This window comes from Prionailurus viverrinus, chromosome E1 (genome assembly GCF_022837055.1).
Source record: "Prionailurus viverrinus isolate Anna chromosome E1, UM_Priviv_1.0, whole genome shotgun sequence".
In the NCBI taxonomy this organism is placed as follows: Eukaryota; Metazoa; Chordata; class Mammalia; order Carnivora; family Felidae; genus Prionailurus; species Prionailurus viverrinus.
The window spans coordinates 46,464,923-46,484,847 of NC_062574.1; the positions used below are offsets into that span (position 1 = coordinate 46,464,923).

At 50.6% G+C, this 19,925-nt stretch overlaps 2 protein-coding genes across 5 annotated transcripts; both read right to left on the reverse strand.

The window, feature by feature from the left end:
* Nucleotides 1–1,042: 1,042 nt before the first annotated feature.
* On the reverse strand, nt 1,043–11,478 carry LOC125151131 (CMRF35-like molecule 7). Of its 2 annotated transcripts, none has more exons than XM_047831612.1 (4): nt 11,334–11,478; nt 4,207–4,536; nt 2,916–3,003; nt 1,043–2,106 (listed from the first exon to the last, which is right to left on the reverse strand). In XM_047831612.1, exons 1-4 carry the CDS (start codon nt 11,368–11,370, stop codon nt 2,001–2,003), a joined length of 561 nt encoding a protein of 186 aa, XP_047687568.1. In that variant the 5' UTR covers nt 11,371–11,478; the 3' UTR covers nt 1,043–2,000. The 2 variants fall into 2 exon arrangements, 1 of the variants encoding a protein (XP_047687568.1); XR_007146649.1 differs by having other exon boundaries at nt 2,049–2,106; nt 2,916–3,190.
* A 3,520-nt stretch (nt 11,479–14,998) lies between these two features.
* Nucleotides 14,999–19,395, reverse strand: CD300C (CD300c molecule). Of its 3 annotated transcripts, none has more exons than XM_047833779.1 (4): nt 18,990–19,395; nt 18,126–18,245; nt 16,478–16,601; nt 14,999–15,378 (listed from the first exon to the last, which is right to left on the reverse strand). In XM_047833779.1, the coding sequence occupies exons 1-4, from the start codon at nt 19,048–19,050 to the stop codon at nt 15,246–15,248; spliced, it is 438 nt and encodes a 145-aa protein (XP_047689735.1). In that variant the 5' UTR covers nt 19,051–19,395; the 3' UTR covers nt 14,999–15,245. The 3 variants fall into 3 exon arrangements, with proteins under 3 accessions (XP_047689735.1, XP_047689734.1, XP_047689733.1); XM_047833778.1 differs by having other exon boundaries at nt 18,126–18,274; XM_047833777.1 differs by having other exon boundaries at nt 18,126–18,461.
* Between the last annotated feature and the right edge of the window lie 530 nt (nt 19,396–19,925).

Here is a 19,925-nt window from a genome sequence, read left to right on the forward strand (position 1 = left end):
ATGTGTGTGTGTGTGTGTGTGGTGGTGGGGAGGTGTTCAGGACAGACAACAGATGCCTACTCCAATGCATTCTCTTGGATGAAGTCCTGAGAATAGCAATCCAACCACAGAAACTTCACAAAGACATAGAGGTTGTTGAATATCAACAGTAAGGCACTATGGGAAAAGCTGGCATCAGGGCAGCAACTGTCAGTAGCCTTGTACCCTTTTGGGCCAGCTGGCCTTGCCCCCCAAGAGCTGGTTGTCACCTGAATCTGGTTGCACCTTGAGGAGGCTGGATCCAGGGAAGTTTTCACAAAGGTGGACCTTTGGAGCTGGTGGACTGTGGACCTTGGTCCCCAAAAGAGTGACTCACTGGGTCTTAGTCTGACTCAAAGTCTGTCTTCTCTGGGCACAGTGGAATTTCAGGCCCGCCACTGACCAGAGCTCCAAACCAAGCATCAAGTGGGAGAAGGTTTTTCATTGGCTGAAGGGCAAAGGGAAGGCACTATAGCTTCCCAGTGGGTGGGGGTTTTTCCCAGCTTCCAGGCTGGGCACAGGAATTCGCTTCTCCTTTATCCACTGGTGAGGCATCTTCCCTTGGCCTCCTGAGGCTGAGAACCAGGGCCTACTTATTAGCACAAAGGGCAGGGTGGACAAGTCCCCTAGGTGTTCAGAGGGAAATATTCCTCATAGAACCAAGAGCTGGGGCATGGGGAAAATGGTGAGATGTTGCTCAGAGGGCACAAACTTTCAGTTTTAAGATAAATTCTGGGCTCTAATGTATAGTATGAAGACTATAGTTAATAATACTGTGCTGTATATTTGAAATTTGCTGATGGTGGATATATTTTTTTGTTTATTTATTTATTTTGAGAGACAGAGTGCATGGGTAAAGCAGAGAGAGAGAGAGAGAGAGAGAGAGAGAGAGAATCCCAACCAGGCTCCGCACTGTTAGCACAGAGCCTGACGTGAGGCTCAGACTCACAAACTGTAAGATCATGACCTGAACTGAAACCAAGAGTCAGATGCTTAACCAACTGAGCTACCCAGGCTCCCCTTTACCATTTTATTTTTAAGTAATCTCTACAACCAGCATGGGGCTTGAACTCACAACCCTGAGATCAAGAGTTGCACACTCCACTGACTGAGCCAACCAGGCACCCTATCTTAGACATTTTTAATCATTAAGGTTATTTAAACAAATTAATTATTAAGATTATTTACACATCATCATTTAGGAAAGGTAACATCACTTCCCTCAGACAGTTTTCCTGAATGCCCTCCCCAACCTTGAGGTAGTTTCTGAGGCCCAGCAGCCCTGAGGAACAGAGGCAGCACCCAGGAAGCCCCAGGCCTGGAGGGGTGAGGGGCAGGGAGCCCTGGGGAGCCAGGACAGAGGAGGAAGATGGGGGGTGGAGGTGGAGGAAGGCCGGCACTGGAGCTAGGCCCAGAGAGACTCCTGGTCCCTCTTCTGCTTGGCTGTCAGAGCGGTGTCCTCCCAGGGCAGAGGAGCGATGCCCCAGAACCAGGAGCCCACCATCTGTGTGTGTGTGTGTGTGTGTGTGCGTGCACACGGGCATGTGTCAGGTTCTCATGGGCCCAAGTCATCCGAACCCAACCTGACTTAAGAAACAACCCTATAAACCAGAAGTCTGGGCATAAAGTGTGCTGAGCTGGTGTCAGGGAGGACAGGGCTTGGGCTCCAGGCCAGCAGCTCTGACCATGAGCCCCGTGGGGCAGGGGCATTTGCTGCCTGCAGGAATGGAACAGGTGCTGGCTCTCTGGCACCCCCTGACTCCCTAGGAGGGCCCTGAGCTCTGTCCCTGAGCTGTGCCGAGCAAGGAGGGTGCCCGGGCTTCACCTTAGCACCCCCAGCCTCAGTCACCGCGTCCTAAGGACTCAGAGGCAATTCTTCCACAGACCGTGTCTCCTCTGGAAATGGGGTCCAGGGGTCAGAAGGTTCTGTTCATCCGTCTTTCTGAGCGGCTGTGTCTTTGGTGAGAAGATCAAGGACAAGTTCATGTAGACAGACTGTCGTTACTGAGGCCCTTCAACCAAAGGACAACACCAACCAATATGAGCAAGATGGGCACCTTCACGAACACCAGAAGGATGTAGCGGTTCCTGCAAGAGGAGACAGAGCCGTCAGGCCCCAGGCACCCCAGGCGCTGTCACGCTTGCTTCCCTGACACAGTGGGCACTAGCCAGCCCGGCCAAGCCTGTGACCCTACTCTGGCCAAGCCCCGCAGCCCTACTCTGAAGGTTGCCATGAACCTTAATGGCCCAACCACAAGGGCATCTCAGAAGTAACTTCAACTTTTTGGTTTTTCTTTGTTCTGGGTCCACCTTCCTTTCTTTTTTCTTTATTAAAAATTTTTTTAACGTTTATTTTTTGAGAGAGAGAGACACAGAGCTAGAGCAGGGAAGGGCAGAGAGAAGAGGGAAACAGAATGTGAAGCAGGCTCCAAGCTCTGAGCTGTCAGCACACAAACTGCGAAATCATGATCTGAGCCAAAGTCCGATGCTTAACTGACTGAGCCACCCAGGTGCCCCAGGGGCTCGTGTTCCTTTCTAATTTCCCCTTCTGTGGCTCCCCTTTCCCAGAGTGCCTCTTGGCACAGTAGGGTCCCTCACAACAGGCTGTGTGCCTGCTTCTGTGACTTTGCTATGTAGTGGCACGCACTAGGTCATCAGGCTTTTTTTGTTGACAACTAAATGGGCAGATGATGTTTATAGAGAAAAAGATTCTACAGAGTGGCTTCCTGGGGAGGGCTGGCATGGGGAGACAGGGGTGAGGAGTGATGGGCAGGAGCAATGGAGGGGGGCACTTTGGGCCTTGACCTTGGCTGTGGCGGCTCTGGCATCATGTGAGGGCACAGAAGCAGAGTAGGAGAGGCCCCAAGTAGGGGTGGGTAAGGACGGCAGCCACTCACCTGCTGTAGGAGACAGACGATACCCCTGCACGGCCATTGGTGGTTCTCCTGGATAGCATGCTCGCCAAGGTGGTCAGAAGTGTTCCCTCTAGACACGGGCAGAGTCAGTCACAAGTTATGGGCACAGACAGGGCACTCGTGCACGGCTAGTGCCCTGCTAGCCCTCCCCGGGAGCTGCCCTGCCCCTGCACTGGGCATTGCGTCTCTGGATACAGTCCCCATGCTTCTCCCTTGCTGCTGAGTCTTCAGAATTGCAGCATAGTTGCTTTCCATCACTTTAAAGTGTGACAAGAAGAAATAAAAATGAAATAAGAAGAAGCACTGTACTTGCTTGGGGGGAGAGAGATAAATCTTTCTACCTTCTCTCTGCTTATCCCTCTTAGGTGGGGCTCTTGGCTGGGGGCAAGTCCCTGGTCTTTTCTTTCAAGTGGTGCCTGAGCTGGGCTCAAGGACAGGTGGTTCTGGAAGTGAGGTGCCCCAGTTATTTGGGTGGTAAGGAGGAGGAGGACTTTGGAGGGCTGGTGAACCAGAGGGCACATTCTGCTTCAATCGTGAGCAATGGTTGTGATAAGTTAAACATCTTCATGAGGCACTATGAAGATGATTTATGGTGGCCTACTTGGTCATAGATTCCTGAGTAACCATGACCTGTTTTTTTAGTTGAGTCCCAGGCCTGAGGAGACCCCAGGACTGCCAGAGGGGCCCCGTGACATTAGCTTAATGGTCAAAGCCTTCCTTTTGCCTTAAAGCATCCACTGTTACACCAGCCCCTTTCTGGGTCCCTCTAACTCCCTGCTCCCTCTTATGCAGCCAGGAAAAAATAGAGAAGAGAGTGACTGGGATCCCACAGCCACTATGGATTGGCCAAGCTCCTGGGGTTCAGTGCTGGGGCCCTCTGGGTTTCCCCAGGTGTCTCCCCTTCTCCTCTCTGTGTAATGGCGGGTCTGGAGTGTGACTGTCAGAAAGTGACCACTTCCTAGAGTAATGTCTGCGGGCGTCCAAGGTCAAGCCAGAACTCTGATGGGAGAATGGGGGGCTGCCAGGGATTTCTGGTCCACAGGAAAGCAGGCCTGGGCTGTGGGCATCGAAGGCAGGGTCCACGTCCCCACCCCCATCCCAATGCTGGCCAGCCCTGCCCTGCATCAGCTGGATGCCTCAGGGAACCTCAGATGGTGATGAAGACGCTGTTCTCAGGCACTCAACTATTTTCCTTCTGCCCTCGGGCAGGAGGAACCTCAATCTTTCTGTCCTGAGCACGAGGGCCTCACTGTGTACATGAGAAAGTTCTCACCTGGCTCAATGGTCACTCTGATACGTGCCCCAAGGTCAGGTCCACTCTTGCTGATCCCGCACCAGTAAGTGTCTGTGTCATCTTGCCTGACTTTCTCCATGGTCACTGTGAGGAAGTGGTGACTCTGGTTGTCCCCAATGGACACACGGTCTCCCTTCACTTCTAGCTGTGATCCTGTGGTTTGAACGAGGGTCCTGCACAACTCCCAGTATGCTCCACGACACCACCACTTCCTATAGGTCTCCCATCTTGGTTTATAGTCACACCGCACAGTCACAGATCCGCCCTCTAAGCCCCTCACGGACTCTGGGCCTTGGATGGAGAGGCAACCTAGAAGACAGAATCCCAAGATACATCTTCTGCTACCTGAGCCCAATGGGCTCAAGTGGCCCCAGGCTGGTGTCCAAGGACTGATCCAGGGTCCTCGCCTTCTGGGCCATGCCCTGGCTCACCCTGAACATCCACCTCCTCCATCCAGCTTCCCTGTCAGCTCTCTTGGTGACAATGTCCCGGCCTCTTGGGTCCCTCATCTCATGGGCCCTGTTCACAGCAACAAAACTCCCAAACCTCTGACACTATCTTTCCTGGTCTTCTCAACTCAGCCCTCATTTAACCTCTTCTTTCTCTGACTGCTCATCTCAGAGGCCTCTGCTGATTTCTCTTCTTCCCTCTTTAAATCTTGGTGCAGACAGTGGTGTGTTGGTAAATAAATACTTAACAACTAGGCCTCTGGGGGAGAAAATCTCTGTCTGTAGCATTTTTCCAATTTCTGTAGTGTAACTATTCCCACCCTGGCTGGTTTCAGACAATCGAGGCAATGTCACTGGCCACACAGCTCGAAAGAGAGGCCCCAAGTTAGTTGTTGTGAGTCAGTGTGATCCAGTCTGAGAACACCTCGGCAGTAGCCCAGGGTCCCCTCTCCAGGTCTCATGTTGTCCCACTTTATTATATCCTCATGGAGGGATTCTCCATTTCTATGATTTCAGTTACTGTCAATATGCTAATGGTCCCCCAAATCCCATGTTTGTGGCCCAAATTCTCCCCTTAGCTCCAGTCTACCATTTCCAGACACACACTATACATCTCTACCCCAAAATCAATAGTCACAGAACTAAATCCACCTGGAACTTGGTCTTCTTCAGTATTTCTTTTTTCTAGTGGAGGGCTCACATAGCATGCTAGCAAAGGTCAACTGGGAGTGGGACGGGTTAAGGACAAGCACAAGTGCAAAGGGTATTCTTCTGCTCTGGGGACTGAGCCAGCTAAGCTGACCATATGTGGCTGGACAGACACTCTTTGTCCTTGGCAATGATCACTTGTGCCTTGGTCACATGGATGTGAACATTCACAGAGAAGCAGAGGAACACAATGGAAGCCTCTCCTGACTGTCTTAGATGGAGAGCCTCAGGGCCAGGCCAAGGAGGTGGGGGCGTCTGCATGGGGCACAGGGAGTCAGGTCTGTGGTATCAGGAAGGTGAACCTCTTCACACCTCGAACCTTCTCCCTGATGCTATTTTAGGTCACATGAGGTTTGCATTTGTGGTTGGCAGAATTATGCCCCACCAAAGACGTTGATATCCTAATCCTAAGAATATGTGAATATGTCACCTTACAGGGCCAAAGAGAATTTTCAGATGTGATTAAGTTGTCAGCCTTGAGGTAGGGCGATTATCCTGCATTATTCAGTTGGGTCTGAGGTCATCACCAAGGTCCTTATAAGATGAAAACGAGGGTGTCAGAGTCAGGGGGAGATTGGAAGATGCTACATTGCCGGCTTTGAGGGAAGACAAAAGGATCATAAGCCAAAGAATGTAGGCAGCCTCTCAAAGCTGAACAAGGTGAGAAAGAGGATTCTTCTCCAGGACGTCTGGAGGGAATCCAGCTTTGCCTACAACTTGATTTCAGCCAGTCAGACTATTTTGGACTTCTGACTTTCAGAACTGCAAGATAGTAAATGTTGTCATTTCAAGCCACTAAGTTTGTGGTAATTTGTTACAGCAGCCTTTGGAAATAAAAGTAGTATTCCATCAGTAGAATGAGCTCTATCTATGCTTTTCAAACCAACTGTGTTTCAGGGAGCCTTGGTGGCTCAGTTGGTTAAGTGTCCAACTTTGGTTTGGGTCATGATCTCATGGTTCGTGAGTTCCAGCCCCACACTGGGTTCTGTGCTGACAGCTCAGAGCCAGGAACCTACTTCAGATTCTGTGTCTCCCTCTCTCTCTGCCCCCCCACCCCACTCATACTCTGCTTCTCTCTCTCTTTCAAAAATAAACATTAAAAAATTAAAAAAAAAAAAACCAATTGCGCCACTAATGCACTTGAAGGAGGTCTTGGCATCTTCATTAGTCCTGTCCTTCCCTTTTCCCTCTACAACTGGTTGGTAAACAAGTTAGTCAACTCTGCCTCAAAAATGTTTCTCAAAATGATTCTCTTCTTTCCTCCCCTCCGTTCGTGATGACAGCATGACACGGCAGAAAGAGAGTGAATGTGGGCACAGAAAGACACGTCTACCGCACGCTACTTGGGAAATCTTGGGCAAGCTACTTAACTTCCCTGGGTATTGCTTCTTGGTTTGCAAAATGGCTGTGGTACTTTCCATTCTGCAGGTTGTTGTAACACTCGGGTACATGTCAAACCACAGACCATCTTTTGGAGGTTGCCCCACCAGTGAGAGACTGTCACCAGGTCAGGAGCTCATCTGGTGCCTAGATCATGGCTGTGGCATCCAGCAAGATTTCTCCACTGCACCCCCTTCTCCAGTGCCTTCTGCATATCACTGCTGGAGTCATGTGCTAAAACTGTCCCCATCCTGTCCTCAGCAGCACTTGTCATGAGCAGATCTCATGATCTCTTCTGCAACCACTTGCCACTGTCTCAGGATGATTTAAAACTCTCTAGTTGGGCATTCAGTTGTTTTCTTTCTTCCATTTAGATCCAAGTTCTCTGTCCACCACTGTTTCCTACCCCTCCCTGCCTCCACTGGACCTTATAGCCTGATGCCCCCAATTTTCTCTTCTCTGACCCCTCTCAGGGGCCATGTCACTGCTCACATCCTTCCTTCCATCTGGAAACCCTTCTCCAAGCCCAGCCTGCCTACTTCACCTTGTTCCCTTTCCCAACCAGAACTGCTTCGTCCCGTGGCTCCCATGCCTTTATAGGAACCTGGGTGCTGCACTGGTATTTTGTTACCATTACCAGCCTCTCTCACTGTCTCCCTCACTAGGACACTGAGGAGCAGAGATTTTGAGAGAGAGGGACACAGACAGACTCAGTGTACATCTACATCTATATCTATGTAGATGGGAGAGACAGAGACAGAAACAGAGTGTGAGCAGGGGAGGGGCAGAGAGAGAGAGGGAGACACAGAATCCGAAGCAGGCTCCAGATTCTGAGCTGTCAGTACAGAGCGTAATGTGGGGCTCGAACCCATGAATGGTGAGATCATGACCTGAGCTGAAGTTGGATGCTCAACTGACTGAGCCACCCAAGTGTCCCAAGTTTATGATTGTTTTTACAAAGAACCTGGACATCAAGATCTTTGGATAGAATCATTCAATTCTGGCATGCGTAGGAAAAAAAAACAGGACAGTAGTTGTTGTAAACTTTTATCAGTGGTCAGTGCTGAAATTGGGGTGGAGGGCAGAATTTCACTTCCTTTTTTTAAAGTTTATTTATTTTTGAGAGAGAGAGAGAGAGAGAGAGAGAGAGAATATGAGCAGGGGAGGGACACACAGAGAGGGAGACACAGAACCCGAAGCAGGCTCCAGGTTCTGGGTTCTGTCAGCACAGAGCCTGATGCGGGTCTCGAACCCGCGAACCATGAGATCATGACCTGAGCTGAAGTCGGACACTTAACCAACTGAGCCACCCAGGCGCCCCCAGAATGTCACTTTCTAAATCATACATTTCTATTACGTGAAAATGTTTACAACATCACTAACAAAACAACTAAGAAAAAATGGTAATAAGCAGAAGAACTCAATTAGGAAAAAGGTTGCTAAGGGACACCAATGATGTAAATTAAAATCAGATGCAAGAGTCAGCAGAAAGGGCACCTGGGTGGCTCAGTTGGTTAAGTGTCTGGTCATGATCTCATGGTTAGTGGGTTTGAGCCCCGCGTCGGGCTCTGTGCTGACAGCTCAGAGCCTGGAGCCTGCTTCAGATTCTGTGTCTCCCTCTCTCTCTGCTCCTCCCTCACTCATGCCCTCTCTCTCTCTCTCTCTCTCTCTCTCTCTCAAAAATAAATACATATTAAAAAAAAAGAGTCAGCAGAAGCGGTCAGACATCGACAATATAGCTACAATCCAAAGCCGAGACTCAGTGTAGATGGTATTTGCCAACAATCAAAGAAGAGAGATGGAAGAGTGGAAGAGAGATGCCACTCCTTCAAAACCGAAGTGTCATTGACCATAGCTTTGTTAATTTAATCTGGCAGTAAGGCATTCATAACGTGATTGGGCTTGTTTTAAAAAGAAATATGTGCAGCACACCTGGGTGGCTCAGTCGGTTAAGCATCTGACTTGCACTCAGGTCATGATCTCACCATTTGTGGGTTCGAGCCCTGCGTTGGGCTCTGTGCTGATGACTCAGAGCCTGGAGTCTGCTTTGGATTCTGTGTCTCCCTCTCTCTGTCCCTCCCCTGCTTGTGCTCTGTCTCTGTCTCTCAAAAGTAAATAAACATTAAAAAAATTTTTAAAACAAAATAAAATAAAAAGAAATATGTGGGAGGCTTTTATAAGCACAGCCCGCGATGGGCAGAACCACTCATCAAGTCTTTGTGTTTTGTCGAGAGTTGGTGTGAAGGAAGGACAGCAGTCAGCTCAGAGGAGGACTCAAGAGTGGGACCATGCGTTTTTCAAACCCTAAGCTGTTTGAATCTCCATTTTTCCTATCCCTGACCCTGAGATGGAAATTCTCTCTCTTCATGTCAATCCCTCAGGGAAATTTGCCCCATATGCACAATCCTTGGTGAATAGTCTCGTGTCAAAATCGAGAAAACAGTTGCTATCTGGGTTGATAGCAAGTGACAAATGACACAAAATGGGCCAAAGGCAGCCAAGGGCAGGGCTCAGAGCAGAGGGGCTCATGTGGGTGTGGGATGTGCAGAGGGGATTGAGCCCACCTTGCCTTGCAATGATGGGGCAGGTGTCCCTGCTGGGGTCCCCTTGCAACTGCACCAGCTCGGGCTCCAAAGAGTAATTTCTGGGCTACAGGTCTGTGGTTCTCTGCTTCTACGTGCAGATGCTTACTGAGCACCCATCTGTTCCAGCACCCTGCCTTCTCCTCTATGTTGCTGCAGGACCACAAAACTGAGCAGACAAGAACGTCCTACCGGAAGTTGGGTCATTCTGACCTCAGCCCATCCACATTCATTCTTTGTTTCACAGAAGTAACCCCAGAGTGTCTAATGGCCATTTGCTAGTGGGGTGGCTTTTCTTGCGTCATTGACTACTTCACCCCCTTCCCTCATTAACTTGCAGAGTTGGAGGAGGATGAGGGACACCCTGTCTTGTCTCTGCGGCATGGCCCTGCCCAAGTCAGAGCAGCCACTGTGCCTCTCAGCCTTCGTCTGGGGGAGAAGACAGTGTGTGTGGCTTATTGTATGTGAGCCTGTGTGTGCATGTGAGTGTGTGTCTAACTCTGTATGAGTGTGTGAGAGCACAGATGTGAATGGGGGTGTGTGCATCTGACTCCACTGTGTGTGTGTGTTGTGTGTGGGAGCCCAGGCAGCTCACCCTTACCCTTGGCCTCCTGCTGAGCTGGATGTTGGGATTAAGAGAGGAGCAGATGGGGGTCTCTGAACTCAAATGCACAGGTAGAGTCCTGGGGGAGATGCAGGCATTCTGAATTGCTGTTCTTTGGGAATTCTGGGCCATTTGGAGTCCCGCCTAAGGAGCGTAAAAGTCACAGAGAAGCTGCTGCCTTCCCCACCCATCTGCAGGCATTATCATGGGCTTCCTCATCACTGATAAAATCAACAATGGTGGCAATAATTCGAGAATGACCACAGTCCTCATCTATTTATATCTGATCCGAATAACAGGGTCCCACAACGTTACAGCTAGGAAGGGCTTCAGGGACTTTCATCCACACCAGAAATCCAGGTCTTAGAGCAACGAGGGACTTGCTCGTGTCACATGCCCCTGTCAGGACTGGAACTCCAGTCTCCCCACTCCCTAGCTATGCCCTTTTTGGGGGATCCCTGTGGACCAGTCTGTTTTGCCAGATGGTCAGTCTCCTGGCCCAGAGAGAAGACTGTGTGACCCACACACGCAGCATCTGTTCTGCAAACCTCTGAACTGTCCCTAATGTCTTTGGGGGTGTGCAGTGGCTTTCCAAGGAGGAAAAGATACACAACCCATCTCCCATCTCCCACCTGGGTTCCTGAGCAATTTTCTCTTTGAAAGGCTTGATTCCTAGGCCTGGCCTCCAAGGGCTTTCGTAATCTTGTCTTGTGTGTTTCCAACCTCACGACAAACCAGTGACCCCATGGCCCCCTGCCCACTATGGGCCCCCTGCCCACTGTGGGCCCTCAGCCCACGAATGCCCCATCCTTTCTCAAGCCTGCATGTCTTGGCCAAGCACTCCCCTCTCCCTGGCATGCTCTTCTCCCTTCTCTGCTTGAAGGGCTGATCCCTTTCTTCAAGGTTCATCAAACGGATGCTGTCTGTATGGTCCTCTTTTTAATTTTTTTTAATGTTTATTTATTTTTGAGAGGGAGAGAGACAGAGCATGAGCAGGGGAGGGGCAGAAAGAGAGGGAGACACAGAATCAGAAGCAGCTCCAGGCTCTGAGCTGTCAGCACAGAGCCCAACGCGGGGCTCGAGCTCATGAACCATGAGATCATGACCTGAGCCGAAGTCGGACGCTTAACCAACTGAGCCACCCAGGCATCCCATGGTGTCCTCTTTTTAATGGCCAGCCCTGTTTCCCTTTTCCCTTCACTTCCTCATGGCCTGGTGTATGCCTGGCACAGAGTAAGACCCCAGTATGCTTTTGCTGAATAAATGAAAAAGAGCCACTTCTCATTTCTCCAGATATGACACTTCCCCTTCAGCCTGGGGTCGCTATCCATCCCCTGCCCTGCCCTAATAGTACGAAGTCCCCAGGGCCCCAGCTGCGCTCACCTGGGAGGCTGAGAAGAAGAACTAGCAGCAGCGGCATGGTCCTGCTTCTTGGGCTCCTTGTCCCTCTGGACCCACAACCAGAGCTCGCACTCGGATCCCAGCTGGACTCTCAGAGCTCTGCCGGAGCCCCAGCTTGCACTTTGTTTGACTGGACCGCCTTTGAGTTTCTTACCTATTCACTTCCTTTTATAGAGTATTTCCTGCTTTTAATTATTCAGCAAACTGGGTGCAATTTCTTAGAAGGGCCAGATCACAGGGCACGGAAGTCTCCACTACGTAGGAAAGAGGAGACAGGGCTGTGCAGAGTGAGGAGGGGCAGGATGATGTGTTTCTGCAGAAGGGTCTCAGCAGAATGCATCGGACCTATTGGGCTTAGGGCCCAAGGGGTACAATAGCCTGCATGTCAGCTCCAGAAACATTTCTCTACCACAGCAGTGGGTCCCAGCAGCGGGGAGCAGAGCCTCCTTCCCACTCAGGTGTCAGGTGAGCAACTTTGGTGCACTTAGAGATGCATTTGCTCAGGCGTTACAACCAAGGGCATAAAAGTGCAGACTGTAGGATCAGACAGACCTGGGCTTTAACCCCAAGCACTGCTTACAAGCTGTGTGGCCTCGGGCAACCTATTGAACCTTTCTGAGCCTCAGTTTTTGTATCTGTAAACTGGGCTCGTAAGAGTTGTTATAGGAATTAAGTGAGAGAAGGCTTGCAGAGTTTTGAGGACCCAATCCTGGGATGGGGCTAGCACTCTACATTATTATTAGTGCCCCAGGTAAAGCTTTAGATGCTAGATAGGCAGTCAGACATAATAAGCCGAGGGCGGGAGGCTAAGAGAAGGCTGGTGAACTGGGTTCTCTAATTAGTAATAAAGCAAATTCTAGCCTTAACCTGGCCTAATTTAATTGGGATCCTGATTTATAACCCAGTAGCTAAAACTCTTAAAGAGCAGCTTTGTTTTTTTTTTAATTTTTTTTAACGTTTGTTGTATTTTTTGCGAGACAGAGCACAAGAAAGGGAGGGGCAGAGAGAGAGGAAGACACAGAATCCAAAGCAGGCTCCAGGTTCTGAGCTGTCAGCACAGAGCCCGACATGGGGCTTGAACCCACAAACGCGAGATCGTCATCTGAGCTGAAGTCAGACACTCAAAAAACTGAGCCACTGAGACACCCCCCTCCCTTTTTTCAAATTTTTAAACTTAAAAAAAATTTTTTTATGTTTATTTTATTTCTGAGACAGAGACACAGCGTGAGCAGGAGAGGGGGACACAGAATCTGAAGCAGGCTCCAGGCTCTGAGCTGTTGGCCCAGAGCCCAACATGGGGCTTGAACTCACAGACTGTGAGATCATGACCTGAGCCAAGGTTGGATGCTTACTGACTGAGCCACCCAGGTGCCCCTTGAAGAACAACTTTGGGGAACAGATGAAGGTATTTCTTCCCAGGTGTCCAGAGCCAGCTGTGGAGAGAGGAGGTCTTCCTGGAAGTCCTGGGGTCTGGGGCACGTTCGGAAGGGCTGAGAAGAAGAAGGCTCAGTCCTGTAGTGACACACAGCATATTACCAATCTACAGTAATCAAAACAGTATGGTACCAGCATAAAAACCTCTAGATCGGAATTGAAAGCCCACAAAACTCCCCACACGTAAAGTCAACTAACCTTTGACAAGGGAGCCAAGAGTGGCCAAGGGGGGAAGAAGAGTCTGCTCAAGAAATGGTGATGGGAAAACTGGAGAACCACGTGCAGAACAACGGACTTGGACCGCTCACAAATGTTGACTCCAAATGGATTCAGACCTAAATGTAACACCTGAAACTGTAAAACTCTTAGGCGGAAACAGGGAAAAAAGCATCTTGACGTTGGTCTTGGCACAGAGTTTTGGAAATGACATCAAAATGACATCAAAAACGCAAGCAACAAAAGCAAAAATTAATAATAAGTAGGACTGGGCTGCATATTAAAAACTGGCTTGTTTTTTAAATGTTTATTTATTTTGAGAGAGAGCACGTGTGAGTGGGGGAGGAGCAGAGAGAGAGAGAGAAACAGAATCCCAAGCAGGATCCACACTGTTAGCACAGAGCCTGACTCGGGGTTTGAACTCATCAACTGTGAGATCAGGACCTGAGCTGAAACCAAGAGACTTATGACACCTGGCTGATTTCTAGACCACAAGGGCGGGGGTGGGGAGTTGGTGGCACTAAGGAATGGGGGTGTGTCTCTCTCGGTCCAGCGCCCTCGTTATTTACCAAGTCCACACCTAACTGTGAAGGTCCCACCAAGTGCCAGGCACTCTTCTGTGGATACAGCCCTGAGCCACTGAAACGCAATCCTGCTCTGACAAAAGTGGGGGGATTCACATAAGGACTAGGTCAACACACTCATCAAGATAAGTGTGCATGCTCGTGATGAGTTGGATGCTTAACCAACTGAGCCACCCAGGCGCCCCTCATATTAGAGTCTTGTGCACAGCAAAAGAAACAATCAATGAAATGAAAAGGTAGCCAAAAGAATGGGAGAAAATATTTGCAAGTCATATATCAGATAAGGGGTTAATATACCAAATATATAAAGAGTTCATGCAACTCAATAACAACAATAAAAATAACAACTTCTATAATGTGATTTGGCTTTTTTGTTGTTGTTGTTAATATGTTGGAGAGGCACCTGGGTGGTTCAGTTGGTTAAACGCCTGACTCCTGGTTTCGACACATGTCATGATCTCACGGTTTGTGGGTCCAAGGCCTGCATCAGGCTCTGTGCTCATAGCTCAGAGTCTGGAGCCTGCTTCAGATTCTGTGTTTCCCTCTCTCTCTGACCCTCCCTCCCTCCCTCACATTCCGTCTCTCTAAAAAATAAATAAACATTAAAAAATATTTTAAGGGGCGCCTGGGTGGCGCAGTCGGTTAAGCGTCCGACTTCAGCCAGGTCACGATCTCGCGGTCCGTGAGTTCGAGCCCCGCGTCAGGCTCTGGGCTGATGGCTCGGAGCCTGGAGCCTGTTTCCGATTCTGTGTCTCCCTCTCTCTCTGCCCCTCCCCCGTTCATGCTCTGTCTCTCTCTGTCCCAAAAATAAATAAACGTTGAAAAAAAAATATTTTAAAAAGAGTATGCACTTATTGGATACATTCTTTTGTGTCTATGATACATTGCAAGAAAAAAAGTTTACAGAGTAGTCTTTTTTTTAGTTTAATTTAATTTTTTAAATTTACATCCAAATTAGTTGGCGTATAGTGCAACAATGATTTCAGGAGTAGATTCCTTAGTGCCCTTTACCCATTTAGCACCCCCCCCCCAATCCATAACCTTCAGTTTGTTCTCCATATTTATGAGTCTCTTCTGTTTTGTCCCCCTCCCTGTTTTTATATTATTTTTGTTTCCCTTCCCTTATATCCATCTGTTTTGTTTCTTAAAGTCCTCATAGGAGTGAAGTCATATGATTTTTGTCTTTCTCTGACTAATTTTGCTTAGCATAATACCCTCTAGTCCCATCCACATAGTTGCAAAGGCAAGATTTCATTTTTTCTGATTGCCGAGTAATACTCCATTGCATATATATACCACATCTTTATCCATTCATCCATTGATGGACATTTGGGCTCTTTCCATACTTTGGCTATTGTTGATAGTGCTGCTATAAACATGGGGGTGCATGTGCCCTTCGAAACAGCACACCTGTATCCCGTGGATAAATGCCTAATAGTGCAATTGCTGGGTCGTAGGGTAGTTCTATTTTTAGTTTTTTGAGGAACTTCCATGCTGTTTTCCAGAGTGGCTGCACCAGCTTGCATTCCCATACAGAGTATTCTGATAGAAATGTGGACAACAGCTGGATGTATTGGTCAGAAGGCCGTTCCCATCCATGAGGGGCGCTGTGTTCCCGGACAGATCATCAATGGGCAATACGTGTTACTGGTCTTCATAATTAGGCTGACTCCGCCTGTCCCCCAGAGCCCCTCTGAGGTCTCGTCACCCAGAGGACCACACTGAGCATGCTTAGAAGCAGGGGCACCTCCAGGAAGACCAGGAGCAAGAAGTAGACGCTGCTGAGCAGGGACCTGTGGGGGACACAGTGACAGACAGTGAGCCACATCCTCAGGGAGAGTCCCTGGTACCCTCCGCTTTCCTTCTGTCCCTGTGCCCATGTCCTGAGGCCCCAACAACCCATGCGGAGATGAGTCCCAGGCGGGTCCATGGGCATGGCAGCCCCACACTAGAGACTGCTCCCGTACCCCTCAGGCTAACAGGTGGCCTTGAGACAGGACGGTGGACACGAAAAAGGGCCCAGCTCCTGGAGTGATGTGAGGGAGACTCCAGGGAGTGACGTGGGACCTGGGCCAGGAAGAGGGTTCTACCTCAGCCTTCTGCATTGGGGGTTACCCTGTCTGTGGACTAGAAATCAGTATCAGGGTTATTTGTCTGGTGTCTGCTCTCCCGTAAACAGTATCTCCCACAAGGGCTCGGAAATGTTAGCTTTATTCGCAATGAGCATCTGGCACCTGTGTGGCACCTGGTTCAGTGGCTGATGATAGAAGGGACAGATGACATGGCTCAGCTCTCGCCTCCCTCAGAGGCCTGGTGTTCGACAGGATGCCACTCTGGCCAGGGCTTGGAGGGCGGGGGAAGGAGGGGGCACAGGGCAGGGCCACCGGCCCCCAGAGCACCTGGCCTGGGCCGAGCCCTGAAGGCGTCTTTTGTAAAACTCTTGATGCTTTCTCTTACCTCTCTCTGGAGCCCCGTTTCTGCAGACATCTGAGTGGCGACTCCCTAAATCCTGCAGGTCCCCAGTGAAATGTCCTCTCCCTCGTGGTTGTGTATTAAATAGCTTGCCTGTCCCCCTCCCGCACGTGCCCTCCCCGACCCCTCTGACGGATTTTTTCCAAGCACTCATCATGAATACGCACTTATGATGAGCATGTTGACTTAGTCCTTGTGTGAATCCCACCCCCCACTTTTGTCAGAGCAGGATGTGTCTCAGTGGCTCAGGGCTGTATCCACAGAAGAGTGCCTGGCACTAGGTGGGACCCTCACAGTTAGGTGTGGACTTGGTAAATAATGAGGGTGCTGGGCTGAGAGAGACGCACCCTCATTCCTCAGCTCCCCGTGTGGTCTAGAAATCAGTCAGGTGTCATAAGTCTCCCCATGAAAGCCTCTTACCCGGGATGTCGGCTGGGACTGGGGGTCTCTTGTTGGATTGCAGTGCTCCCCGTGGGTGCTGGCAGGGTCTTGTGAAGGCCTGGGGGGCTGGTGGACCTCATGATGCTGGGGGCTTCAGTGGAGCCTGAGAGGGAAGAACAACACATCAGGCCTGCCGCCCTCCCCCTGGGTCTCCCACTCGGTCAACTGTGTGGTTCTGACTCACAGAGTCCTGGTCACTCAGAGATTCCAGTGCATGGACAGAACACATGGCTTCAGGCTCAACCACAGCCACACCACGTGCACCCCGGCAGAGGATGGGGTGAGGTTTACTCTGTAGAGATTGATCCAGAGCTTGGGGGAGCCAGGATCCTCAGGCAGGGCTGATGTCTGGGGTGAGGATCACGAAAGAGCACATTCAGCAGAGTCTGCGATGAGTGACGGAAACCCTGGCCCTCAGTGCACTCGGCCCCCAGAACTGTCAGCCAGGCCTACGAACCTGGGCGGCCCTTGCACAGTCCTCTCTGGGGGAGGGAATGACCAGAAAGAACGATCTAGGGAGACAGACACACACCCAGTGGACCCCATAGAAAGTGGCCTGTCTTAAAGCCAATGAGAAGAAGGTCTTTCCCTCAGGTCCCCAGGGACGCCTGTGGACACTCAGCTCCTCACTGTTGAGTAGAAACCAACAGAGGGCATGGGAGGGAAATGCCTCATGCATGAGAGACAAACTAAGACCCACAAGAAGGACCTCAGAGTTCCCACAGAGGAACCAGGGACAAAAGCAGAATAAGAACACGAGATAAAAATCCACAGACTTGGAGGGATGAGCTTCATTTTGTTCTTAGGAAACAAAAACAGGGTTCTATTAAAGAAGACTTATTTGGTATATTTGGGACCATAAGACCTGAGAACGCATTTTCTCCTCCTTCTCCTTTGTCTGAGGGGAGCCATTTCAGGGGTTTCTCTGGGTTCCCTCCTGTGGGGACGAGGTCCCAGAAGAAGAGGGGGAGGGTCAAGTTGGAGGGCGGGGTGGTTCCCAAATGGTCACAGAAGCTCCAGATCAGGGTCTGGAGCTCATTCTTGGGCCGTCTCGAGGTTGCTACAGACCTTGAAAATCACAGCTGTGAGGCTGGGGCCCCAGGAACCATCCATGACATAGTGATGTTCTCTAGGGCCCCAGGGTCATGGGCAGCCTATAAGGGTGAAGAAGCAATATCTGAGGGGTCCTGTCTCCCATTGGGAGGATAGAGAGATTCCAGGAGGAGACTAGGGTCCCTTTAGAGTAGACAGGACTCTTGTCAGGGCAGGAAGGCAGCTGACCTCAGACTCGGGGCCTCTCCCATCCCCCTTCCCGGGAGAGCTTTAGGCTTGACAGTGTGTCAGGGTGTGGCATACAGAGGCACCTACGACAGCCAGGGGTGTGCTTGTGTGAGTGTGCAGACAACACAACACATGCACACATGAATGCACATACATCTAGACACACACATGTGGACACGCCCACAAGAGCACATACATACACCTCCCCGGTGTCCCGCGTCACCAGCCCCATCCTCTCCCTGTTCTTCTAGCCTACGTGTCACCACTTTCCTGAAGGTTCGGGGTGACCGGCCCCAGTCTCAGGGGCCCTAGTACTGGTGCTGGGGGAGGGGTGTGTACAGCTCACCTGGGGTCACAGACACCACAATGTGGACGGCGGGGTCTTCCAAGTATCCTCCTAACCATGATGTATCGATTCCACACCGATATATTCCCGCATCATCCTCTGTGAGGTTCTCCAAGGTCACTGTGAAGGTGAGGCTTGCAGGATGGTCCCTGATGGACACGTGGCCATTCCTCACTTCTCTGTTTGACCCTTTGGTCTCCACAGTTTTCCAAAAACATGGCCTTTTGCACCAGTATTTGGAATGTTCTCTTAATTGCTCTTCATATGAACATTGCACGCTCAGGGATCCCCCCACAGTGCCCGTCACGGAGGTGGGGCCACTTATAGAGGAACAGCCTGGAAAACACAGCCAAGTGTGGGCCCCTCATCAGATGGGCCTGGGTCAGTGGGCTTTTGGGTCAAGGTGCCTCTTGAGTCCCTCAAGGGCCCTCAGGATCTGGAGGAGGCCTTGGCAGGAGACAGTCCTTTTCTGAGACCCAAGGGAGAGGATGTCACAGAGTGGGCAAGGAGAGGTTGTTCATGATGTGTGTTTGTGTGTGTGTGTGTGTGTGTGTGTGTGCCCGCGTGTGCACATGATGCTCCAAGACATCACTTCTGACTGTGACAATGACGTTAATGGTGGACACAGATTCCCTCTCATCGGTGCTGCTCAGTCCAGGACAGTGGACAAGATTCACCTGCTTCATGCATTGAATCTTCCTGGTCACTGCTGAGGCAGTAGCTGGCCGCTCCTGAAATTTTCTCTATTCTCCCTCCTCCCTCCCACATCCTCCTTCCTTCCCCTTGGGTCCCTCTCTCCCCACCTCCCCCTGCCCTCCCTCCCACCAAGGGCCGACTTCCCTGCCCAGGCTCAGCCCCACTCACCTGAGACCTGTAGAAGGAGTAGAGCTGTAGGCAGCCATGCCCTCCCATTCCCCAGGGTCATTTCTATGGCACAGACGTCACCCACAGCAATGTCAGGCTCCTGAGGGGGAACACTTTCAAGCCTCCTCACAGAAGGTCTGGTCTCCACATCCCACTTCTGCTTTCCTAGGCCTCTTTGGTTCCTTGTTCAGTCTGTCTTTGGTCCCCACAGTCTTCTTCCATGGTCACTCGAACTGGTCAGGGTGGAGGAAGCTTGGGGACAGAAGAGCATGGGCTGGTGCAGAGCCCAGGACCTGGTGCCCTGGGTGCTTCTCAATCTGTGGACAGGTCCCAATCCGGGTCCAGGGCCGGCGTGGGATTGCCATCCCTCTCCACAGCCCACAGCTGTTCCTCTCACTATCCACATTCACCCCCACACTACGGAGCCACATCAGAGCATTTCCTCCTCAGTGGGCCATCCACACCCTTGTGACACGTCACTTCCTTGTGCTCAGGAGGCACCATCTCTGGGGTAAAGGCCAGAGCACCCATCAGTGGTGACCACAGTGGTGTTAGGACCCCCCCCAACCTGCAGCTCCAAGCACTCCCACAGTCCCCCATGGGACCCCTGCTCTCCTCCAGCCACACATGTTGGCACTGTGACCTCACATTCCTTCAAAGGTCTCATTTTGGGGTGCCTGGGTGGCTCAGTCGGTTGAGCATCTGACTTTGGCTCAGGTCATAATCTTGAATCTTGCGGTTCAAGAGTTCAAGCCCTGCTTCGGGCTCTGTGCTGACAGCTCAGAGCCTGGAGCCTGCTTCAGATTCTGTGTCTCCCTCTCTCTCTGTTCCTCCTCTGCTCACACACTATCTCTCAAAAATAAATAAAAATTTTAAAAAAAGGTCTCATTTTGACTCGGGGTTCCCAACCAGGGTACAAATCCCTCAGGCTGTGTT

What these genes read in the sequence shown, in the direction of transcription:
- LOC125151131 (XM_047831612.1), bottom strand. Translation starts at nt 11,370, where the DNA reads ATGCCGCTGCTGCTAGTTCTTCTTCTCAGCCTCCCAG. An exon ending in TCTTCTTCTCAGCCTCCCAG is followed by an intron (nt 4,537 to 11,333) that starts GTGAGCGCAGCT and finishes TCTGTCTTCTAG; the next exon opens with GTTGCCTCTCCATCCAAGGC. An exon ending in CAGAGTGACCATTGAGCCAG is followed by an intron (nt 3,004 to 4,206) that starts GTGAGAACTTTC and finishes GCCCGTGTCTAG; the next exon opens with AGGGAACACTTCTGACCACC.
- CD300C (XM_047833777.1), bottom strand. Translation starts at nt 19,050, where the DNA reads ATGACCCTGGGGAATGGGAGGGCATGGCTGCCTACAGCTCTACTCCTT. An exon ending in ACTCCTTCTACAGGTCTCAG is followed by an intron (nt 18,462 to 18,989) that starts GTGAGTGGGGCT and finishes TGTGTTTTCCAG; the next exon opens with GCTGTTCCTCTATAAGTGGC. An exon ending in TGTGGTGTCTGTGACCCCAG is followed by an intron (nt 16,602 to 18,125) that starts GTGAGCTGTACA and finishes CTTCCCTCTCAG; the next exon opens with GCTCCACTGAAGCCCCCAGC.